The 10,457-nt window shown below is 38.1% G+C and overlaps 1 protein-coding gene across 1 annotated transcript in view; it reads right to left on the reverse strand.

Annotated features, from left to right (window-relative positions):
- The window catches only part of LOC139138113 (uncharacterized), a 23,171-nt gene extending 13,115 nt beyond the window's left edge, over window positions 1-10,056 (reverse strand). The window contains exons 1-11 of the mRNA XM_070706336.1: window positions 9,987-10,056; window positions 8,874-9,125; window positions 8,397-8,531; window positions 7,699-7,845; window positions 6,157-6,285; window positions 5,673-5,828; window positions 4,760-5,041; window positions 4,222-4,551; window positions 3,528-3,598; window positions 3,079-3,334; window positions 2,541-2,767 (exon numbers count right to left, since the gene is read on the reverse strand). Coding sequence (XP_070562437.1) covers window positions 2,541-2,767; window positions 3,079-3,334; window positions 3,528-3,598; window positions 4,222-4,551; window positions 4,760-5,041; window positions 5,673-5,828; window positions 6,157-6,285; window positions 7,699-7,845; window positions 8,397-8,531; window positions 8,874-9,125; window positions 9,987-10,056 — 2,055 coding nt within the window. The remainder of the gene's footprint in view (window positions 1-2,540; window positions 2,768-3,078; window positions 3,335-3,527; window positions 3,599-4,221; window positions 4,552-4,759; window positions 5,042-5,672; window positions 5,829-6,156; window positions 6,286-7,698; window positions 7,846-8,396; window positions 8,532-8,873; window positions 9,126-9,986) is intronic.
- Window positions 10,057-10,457: the final 401 nt, after the last annotated feature.

Here is a 10,457-nt window from a genome sequence, read left to right on the forward strand (position 1 = left end):
TCAAAAATTTGTGACCCTCCCCCAAATCCCCCGGCCCTCCCCCCTGCTAATTTACGTCCAGTCCCTAAAGAGCTGATAATTTTCCGGACAGAAAGAGCGTGAATAAGAATGTCAGGTGGCAGGAGTAGGTAACAGAAGTGTCCGCTAATAAAGACTGATAATCTTCGGTACCACAAGCACGGGTAGTTAAAGGTTTGAGCGGCGATTGGACGACAGGTGGACAAATTTCCCGTAAAGTGCGACCATTGGAATTGCATTCAATGGGATGCCGGGGACAGGTATGCCGGAAAAAAGGTTGAAAATATCCTGTACAAAAAGCACGTAGATAGGAATTGCTGTCAATTGGCAGCAGACCACGGGTGTGCCCGGAAAAGGTCGACATTTTCCGTACGAAAGGATGTGGATTGCAATGGCCGTCAGCGGGCCGTTGGCGAAAGCTTTACCCGAAAAAGGATTGACTATCTGTCGTAACAAATAGGGTAGGTCGGGTTATCGGAACAGCACAATTTTGTTTTGTTCGGCCTTGTGTCTTCGCTACAGTCCTACGTTGCAGTTTCGATTCGATCGAGAATTTACGGAATGCATTGTGCGATGAAGGAAATTTATCGTTGTTCGTAGAATTACTTGATGTTCCATGTTGCTTTCCCGAAGATCATACGATAATTATTCATTCAGTTCACCTTGAACTGACATTGAGTTGTAGCTTTTTGGTTATCGCAAAGTACGAAGTCCACATTTAGTCGTGCGACTTGAGCCGCGCCGCGATATTCCCGAGTTATTAAATCCATCGACGGCACCCCTTTCGATATTTTGGAATAGGTAAAGCTTTAGCGAGTCGAAATTTCGTTTGACATGCCTTCTATGTTTCCGTATCTGAATTTGTAGCGTCATTTTTTCGTAAACATATCATGAGAGCACTGCATCGATCACGACAGATCGGTCTGTGTTGCGGCGTGTATATATATATATATATATATATATATATATATATATATATATATATATATATATATATATATATATATATATATATATATATATATATATATATATATGAACGGTACCAGTATATATATATATATATATATATATATATATATATATATATATATATATATATATATATATATATATATATATATATATATATATATATATATATATATATATATATATATATGAACGGTACCAGTGCAGGAAAAATGTTCCGTTCGATAATGTACAATACGAGTAATATGGCTTTCTTATCTGTCCTGGTCTATACGTCACACGGGGGGGGGGGGGCGATCCGGGCCAGTTCATGTGATTATATTCTGATCATTGCAATGTTTTGAGAGGGAGACGTGTATTGCATAACCCGCGTAACTCTTACATTCCAGAAAGCTCGCGTACAGCATTAAGTAGGATATTTTAGGAAAATCAGATTAAGAAGTCAACTGCTCTTAATGCACATCATTTTTTGAAGAAAGTAGAATTATTGCAAGGCAAAAAGAATGGGAGCCATTTATTTTTTGCATTTAATTCAGTGTTGCTCACATTGCACTTGGTAAATATTGCTTCTTTAAAATAAAGTCAGTTCAAGCGGACTTTGCTTTCTTCTCATAAACAAGAAAAGTGGCCTTTATCTATCTATTTAATTACTCTTCATCAGTTTTTGGGTAAACAACTTCACGGTTGCAGTCATTGTGGTTCAAAGGCTCACACGAAGATAAGATTATAACCTGCACATGATGTTGAGATTTAAAATCACAACGAACAAATTCACTGCAGGTGACAATTAACCAGATTGATTCTCACCAGTGAACAACAAGTTTGGCCGACTCTCACCAATGCCAATGTGAGTCTGGTTGAATCTCACCAGTGAATGACGAGTATGTTACATTCTCACAGTGAAAATACCCACTGTGCTTGGTGAGAATTTCCAGTCTCACCAGGAGAATCTGTTATCATACTTGATTCTCACCAAGGAGTGCATTTCTCACTGCTCACCAGTGAGAATTAAAATATTATCACTGAGAGCCGTGAGAATGATAAGGGATTCTCACCGATCGCGAGAAAGTAAGGCTTTCTCGCTCAAGTCTCGCAATTTTTTTATAGTGACTTCAGGAGCAAATGCATAGAAGTGTTAGAAATTTTGGAAGAATGTTCAACAAACTAAACACAACTTGGGTTATTGCTGATAGACTCTGTAAATGAATTTATTTAACACCATTCCGTCGTTGAGGAAATAATCTGCGATAAGGTAATATATCGGTTGAATGGAAACTTTGATGTAAACGGTACATTTGAAGGATTCAGAAAGACCAAGTGGATAGCTATATAACATAGGTAGGGCCAACAGTTGGGCTGGTCATTGTCAGAAGCTGTCTACGTCTGGCGGAGTACTTTTTTAACATTCGAACTTCAGCAATGCAATGTAGGCATTGGTATTAAGGTTCATTGACCTTTGACATGTGTTTAGGAGATTCTTTCCACAAAATAAATGGATTGAGTCCGAGGTTTTCAAGCGAGTATACCCATGACAACATATTAATAATTACCTGAATGGTATAGTTTGATTTATACGTCAAGTTGGTGATCAGAAAAGAATTTGTAATTCTTAAATCTTCCATCATTATTCCCACTTTCTTATAAACTGGGTCACCAGTTTTCCAGTACCGGATTTCATATTTATCGATGACTCCATTCGTTGGATCGGGAATTAACCAATTGACTTTAAGTGCGGTTACGGTTGCCTCTGCCGTCACGTTCCTTGGTTGGGATGGTACTGCGAAAGCATTAGAAAATGATGAAAATGAGATCAAAGCAATCACATTGATGACCATATAAAAATAGGGTAAGGAAGGAATGGATCAGTTACTGGCTGGGTTGACACTTCGAAAATGTGGCACTTTGTTTTATCGTTCTTTTTCATTTCGTTGCACGTTTCTTTTGTAATAACAACAGGTCAGACATCTTTATTTCCAGGCTGTTCTGAAATTCCTTTGTTAAGTTCTTACAGCCGTTCCTGTAGGTTTACTTGAAACTTTCACGATTCAAAACATACTTCAAAACGAATCTTAGTAGGTTGACTCTCACCATCTTCCGCAGTGCGTGCCTTGTAAACTGAACTCCAGGGGCTCTGTTTATGGAAATTATAAAATGAAACAAGTACATCGTATTCCGTGTATGCCAGCAGGCCGTCAACGAGGCCCTCGACGACATCATTACCGAAACTGTGGCCAGATACAATGGTCTGTTCATAGTCACTTAGGGTGTCTGACTTCTTGTATTTAACGGACATGTGATTTATGTATCCTTTGTCGTGGCATCTTATCGTCGATGGATCAGGAATCTGCAACGACAAAATATAGGTATGCAAGAAACAATTAAACAGTTGTCTTGCTACATCTCAACGGATTATTAAGGAGCTATTATTTTTTGTAAGTAGGAAGTAGACACGGGATCTGATATTAATATGTTCTTCACGATTCAATACACATATATAATAATGGTAAATGAATGGAGGTTATAATTGGTACTTTTACCTCGATGTCTATTTTCAACGTATGTGGATCTGGAGATGTCACGTTCAGAATGACCGGTTCTTCCGTAGGCTCTGTAAATCAATACAGACTATGACAGTATAATTCAAACGGTCATACAGGTATGTCATTGTAAGTCTCCACGTGACTAGCTTCAGGGTCAGATAAAATGCTTCAAGACAACAAACATGAACCTAGAGGTATGAAATAATACTCTTTCAAGTTATTTCAACAGTTTAAAATTCGGAAGGAGAAATGAAAAGTGTTTGTTCAATCCTTCAGCTTCGGTCTAAAAATGACCCTCTGTTCGAGGTTTTCGCCAGTTTTTCTCATTCCCCCCCCCCCCAATAACAAAAGTAGTATCTGGTGCTCTTCTCGTCACAAACCCTCACACTACCCCTCTCAACTACAAAAACTTTGAACAGTTACTGTCCTCCTCTACCCCGTTAGATGGCTCTCCTTCCCTCTCGGTCAACCCCTGTCCGACGACCAAGTTCTGTGTTAACCTCCATTACTACTTTTTTACGAATTGGCAAAGTGAGTAAATCATAGAATTACCTTAAAAATTCACAAACGTCCTTTCCCCATGAGTTGATATGAGAAAAATGTCCCTGCCAGCTCGCCTGCAAGGAGCTGCTGGCAATTTCTTGGCACAAAATGTATGCGTGATTGCGTATTACCATTACGAAGTACTCACCATCGCAGAGCGTGGTTACTGTCACAAAGGATTCCTTGCTACCCTCCCCTTTAGGTCCTGGTCTCTTCAAGGTCACTGTGACGTCATAGCGAGTTGACCAATCAAGACCAGTGATGACTGAGCTGTATGTACTTGTTGACGAATCCCCAGCATCGACATTTTCATGTAATATCCAATCAGCATCTGCGGATCGTTTGTAGTACACCATGTATGCTTGTATCGGTCCATCACCCAGATCATCGGTTGCTGACCATCTTTGCCATCTCACTGTTGCTGTGCTTGCATCTACGCTGACATTCGGTAGGTTGTTTGATGAGAATCTTGGTAGAACTGAAATATTGTATACTTAGGCAGATTACATCAAAGATTGTCTTCATAGTTTGATGTGTTTGCCCATTATATCAATTTACTGAAAATGATAATGTGTGAATTACCTCAATACAAAGTTAGGGCTCTCCTACCAGAAAACTACGGAAAATTTGTCTTAACTATAAGAGGTGAGATGAGTGTCTATCTAGGAGTTTATCCTGTGACTTACCGTACTGGGTAACCGTGATTTGTTTTGAAGATCCACTCTTCAGGGATAATGAGTATCTTCTCTCATCTTCTGTGTTGATAGAAAAGTTAGCGAAGTATGTGTATTTCCCACTCATACGGGTTGCTGTGCTAGGTATTGACGTGTCTGGCTCTGACAGATCTCGAAGCGTTAATTCATCGGACCATGAGAATGGATTCCCGAAGACTTCACATGTTATCCAAGTTTCTTCACCAGGATTTACTTTGACGTATTTTAGAGATTGGATTAATGTCTTGGTGCCATCTGAGAGATTCATAGAAAAAAATTAAATGTTTCACATGACAAGAGTGTAAATAGCAGACTATTTGCGAATTAATGGCACGTTTTTCAAGTTATCAATCAAAATGCAAATTATATGGTAAAGAGTTTTGTATTTCTGCAAAAAAAGGTGTCACGCAAAGGAACAATTATATCTGATTATGAGTACAATTATTTCGATGAAACGTCATCTAATGGAAGGCTATGCGTTATTTTTAACCCAACCACAGGAGGACAAATGGTCATGATATGTTTCGGCAGATTCTCTAATTGCGTACACTGCGTTATAATGGCACCTTTCTCGTTCACATCGTCTGATTACATGGTGATAGTCTGTGCTGATTTGAAAATTGTGTCCACTGAATCTATTCTTTTAAAGACAAAGCCGATAAACCGCCTACTCATTAATGGTCTTCCAGATGAAGAAAAACAGAAGTTTGCTACAAATCCATTGATTGGACATAATATTTCTGTCAGCCGACACGAGACGGATTTATCATTTTACGGTAAATGAGTGAATTTTAGATTTCAGGCACTTGGTTCTATTTTGCAGTTTTCTGCCAGTCGTCTTAGTTTACCATTTTAATATTTGAAGAGTGTGTCCATGGCTACTGACCTTGTTGGCAATCAGGGATGTCAGTATTGATCCATCCAGCTGCACATTTGTTGTTTGAACACACACCACTCGTCTTATCACAGGGACCCTTGTTTTCACAATGACAATTGTAATTGCACACTTCACCATAGAATCCAGTCGGACATGCCGTTGGAACTGAAATTAGTCGTTTAAAGTGTCAGCCTGGAATTAGTGCTTGTTGACCTTGATCATTGATTGTGTGATATTAAAAAGGGTGCACAATTTGCCAATTTGTTCAGTGATAAAGCCGATACAGGAGACATGTCCCTTCAAATCAACTTATCGAATGTTTCATACCTTGAACGAAAAATTATTTCTCTGTCATAAATACAGAAGAGAAACACAAACAAAAGAAACAACTCAACAATGAAAACACTGGAGTGAACAAGCACTATGTTATTAAGAGTAAATGATTCAGTGCTCCTAAATGGAAAACAATGGAATATAATACATTGTCACTCACTGTTACAGTTAGTTCCCGTCCATCCCTCCATACATGAACCACCGTCACATTTTCCAGTTGCCTTGTCACACTTAGTTGTACAGTGACATAATTGGGTGCATCCTGAACCGTACTTTCCAGCTGGACAGTCTGCAGGGATGAACATCCAACATGTACATGGAAATGATGCATTAAATTAACTTCCTGTTGTTGCTTTTATGTGACTCAGAATTTTAGCGAAGCTTGCAGCTATGCTTCTGTTTTTAATTGAGATTGCCTTTTACGAATTATCGCTCTAACAGTGATCGCCCGATTTGTAATCAAACTATATCATTACGCATGATCTTCAAAATCTACAAACTTAAACTTCCGCCAAACGTTGGAACAGTTAGCTTTGTCTGATATTATACCCGATGGTTGAAATGCAGAATGAGGAAAGATTTAATTACCAAAGGGAATGGGTTCAGGCATGCGCATGCGGTTTCTGTTCTCACACAACTGACATTCTATCACATTATCATAAATTTAGAAGAATTTCAAGAAATAGCATTCAACACTTGGTGGTGAACGAAGCATAAATGAAACATATAGATTCTCCTATCTTTAACACACATTGTCGTAAATCCGATGTCTCTTTATGGTATCGTATTCTTACAATCACGATTCTTGCATGACATCGTCAAGTGGAAATAAAGCTCTGTGCATGTACTCACTATATTATTCCTGAATCCTCTTGACAGAAACCACGACGGTGAATGTATATTTTTAGTTATCTATGCAATGCAAGCGTTTGAAGTACTTTGTGACATCATGATGGCGAGCTGTTACTTGTTACAGCTATCAAAATTTTCACAATTGTGACAAGCAGCTACTGAGTGATATTGGCGGCTCGAATTTTTCTCTCTGTTAATTATGTCGTGTGTTTCTTTCCTTTTCAGGTTCTATTTCGTTGAAAGATTGTGAGCGGCAGAATAAAGAAAGCCGGCGCAAATTACACAAATTGATTTATTGCAAAAACGCTGGGTACATGTACGAAAACATGGCATACTGAGGAGGTGGTTTTTTCCATTGCATTCTAAACGGATCAACAGAGTTATGATAATAATAGGAATCAAATATGCCCTACGCATTAGATATCTGCAAACAACAATTGTGTGAATAAAGGACGAATAAATATCCATTCAATAAATCATGAATGAATGAACAATAAATAAATAAATAAATAAATAAATAAATAAATAAATAAATAAGAAAAAGGTCGATTAATTGATTTATGAAAGATATGAGAAAGGGAGCTTTTTGTTGGTGAAAGAAATGGAAAATTTGATGACGTCAAATATAGATATAATGACGGCAAACTGATAAAATGAATCATTTTTCACGAAATGCCTAGAATCATGCTGAATCAGTAGATGTGTGATGAAACAATAATATGTTAATTCTGGTAAATTGTTTCAGTACAGATTATGTTGGAGGAAGATATACATGTCTGGTATAGTGGTATTGTTGTATCTTTAATGAAAGCATAGAGCGATTTTACAGAAATCAAAGTAGGGTTATTACCTGTTGCACAGTCTAATCCTCCGTAAGACGCACTGCATGAACACCCATATGGATCAGAAATACAGTACATTGTTTTACGACAAGCATCCATAATGCGACTAGAACATCTCTGTCCACATTCAATGCCCCATTTGTTCTTACCACACGCTGCATATTAAAGATTGCCATGGTTAGTTATCCTATCATTAATTTCTCCCTGCCCTATACTCATCATATTTATAGTGACACAGATAGTGATCGAATTTCTGTCACTTACTCAGGTATTACAATCCTCGTAATTCTAGAGTGCAAGCGGCGTGGCTTGACAGAAACGTAAGGTAATTTTACCACCTTACTAAAATCATTTGACGTTAAAGCAGTCTTAAATAGAATTTACAAAGGGATATTTTTTCGCACGCTCATTATTTCAAAGGTTTGCTGGTCTGCTGCTTTTAGTATTTTTGTCTAAATCAAAACTGTAATTTTCCTCACAGAGATAACATGTGACGGAGTGGAAAATTTAAATTTCTCAATTTCAAATATCACAACATTCTACGCAATTTCTTTCTTAGGATGCAAACTTGAGTGGTGACCCCGTGATTTGTATTTGTGATTATTAAAATGAGTAATTAATTGAAACATTCTAGCCACATATTACCAGAAACACTTCAATTTATCAGAAAGTCACGAGATCGCGATTGTTTGCAACCCATATTTACCATTTTCACATTGCTGTCCCTTAAATCCAGGTGGACAAATACACTTCCCAGTCTCAGATTTGCATACTCCTCCGTTGTAACATGTTGGACATGTTTTCAAGCAGTTCGGTGGCTCCCATTTACCGCTGGGACAATCTGAAGATTAAACAATAGTTTATTTAAAATCTGAGTTAAACTGCTGTTTACCACAATCGAACGATCGACTCGAACGATCTTTAAAGTTAAAATACAAACGATTTAAGGATTTTAAATATTCTTTGAAAAAGCAAAGCCAACAAACAATGAAACGTTACCATTGTTCTCAATGTTAAGAAACATGAATGCAAGAAAATAAATCTGGCTTAATTTCATCATTATCCCTGACTGTCCACTCATTCCCATGACACCTTATCTTTATGAAAAGAGGTTATTATCACATATAGAAGCATTTGTAAAAGAATCAATGTGAACCGGGCTGTTAATCAAAATTATACAAACCTCGAACGATAAGTCTCATGAATCCATGTTTCCCTTCCTTGCGTTGTGAATCATCAATGTAACATTCATAAATTCCAGCATCGCTAGACTTCGCATGAAGCACCTGGATACTATAGTGACCTTTCCATTCAGGTTTCTCTGTTCCATTATATCTCCATTTCAACGAGGCTTCATTCAATGACGTCATCATGGTCAATGTTACGTCATCTCCCCATCCTACCGTCACGGTTTGTCTCTCTGGTTTGATTTCAGCTGCAATAAAATTGATTCTAGGTAATATTGTATAATGACTCACTGTATAATCCTGAACCAGATACAGGTTCACATTTGGGCGATTGATAAATTGTTGCATCGATGAAATGTACATGTGGGAATATGTGCATCTGATGGGCGGAAGAAAACTGTCAGTGGTGGGAAGAAGGGAGTGGGGATCTTGAACTATCGTAGTGAGTGTGGAGAGGGCAGACCATAGAAACTGAAGGGCCGAGGACATTATAATTCAGTGGAAGGGTATGTTTTTGCATATGCTGATGGAAAGGCAGTTACGAAGAGCTTCACTTTCCCCTTTAAATTATAAGGTCAAGGTAAAATCTGTGTATCAGCTTAAAAATAGGTTTTGTGGTGATTTTGTAAAATTGACAGAACTTACTAGTTGGCTGCACATGCAGATACATGCTAATTGTCAAAGATTTTTCATATTCCTTCATTATAAAATCACTAAAATCATATTTTCTGAGTGCGAAGATTTGACAACAAAGTTCATTGTAGACCTCATCCTAAGCTAAACGCGATGCAGCCGAACAAACAAAATTGATCTAAGTGTATTAGTATTCACATTTAATGACAGTGACCTTCGTAGATGTTGAACTTGAAAAAACTTGAAAAGAGCGGAGAAGACGATTAGATCAGGCATCATGCCAGCCTGTCAGTGACTAACAATAAGGGTGTAAGGTCAAGACAGACGTAGATGAGTAGAAATCAGATAGCCTAAAGTCAACAGAACAATTATGACAGTTTACCTGACACGGTCTCTAAACCAGAGATTCGTTATTATGGGCATCGCTTTTACAATTCTCACTAAGCTGGTTAACCTTTACAACGAACCACACTTACCGTTTTCTTTTTGACTAGACTTGGCCCCAGTCACCTGACTTTTCTCGCCAGCATTTACTGGCTGGCCCATCGTCCGCTTGCATGGGGAGCATACAGCTGCCCCGGACAAGAGACCTTGGCAAGCGAAGATGTGGCTGGCCAAACATATGGGCCAGTGCGTGACCCCATGATTTGCAAACAGTCTACCATAACGCGACAGTCTGCTAAAGTTTATTCCGTCAATTTATTCTTTCTGTGATATTTATGGGCCCACAGACTTGGAGGAGGTCTACTTTTTGACAGATTCATTGATTTATGTCAGGTTACTGAAAAATATGCTCAAGTAGAGTTATCTCTAATGTTCAGACGTGAAAAAGATATGCCTAGAACTGGAGAGGTCGAGTAGTTTGTTTACGTGTTGTCAATCAGTACAAAAATGCAGTTGATTCTAACGATAAACACAGACGAATAAACCCTTTCTATAAATTTCAC

Source organism: Ptychodera flava, chromosome 8, assembly GCF_041260155.1.
Source record: "Ptychodera flava strain L36383 chromosome 8, AS_Pfla_20210202, whole genome shotgun sequence".
Lineage (NCBI taxonomy): Eukaryota > Metazoa > Hemichordata > Enteropneusta > Ptychoderidae > Ptychodera > Ptychodera flava.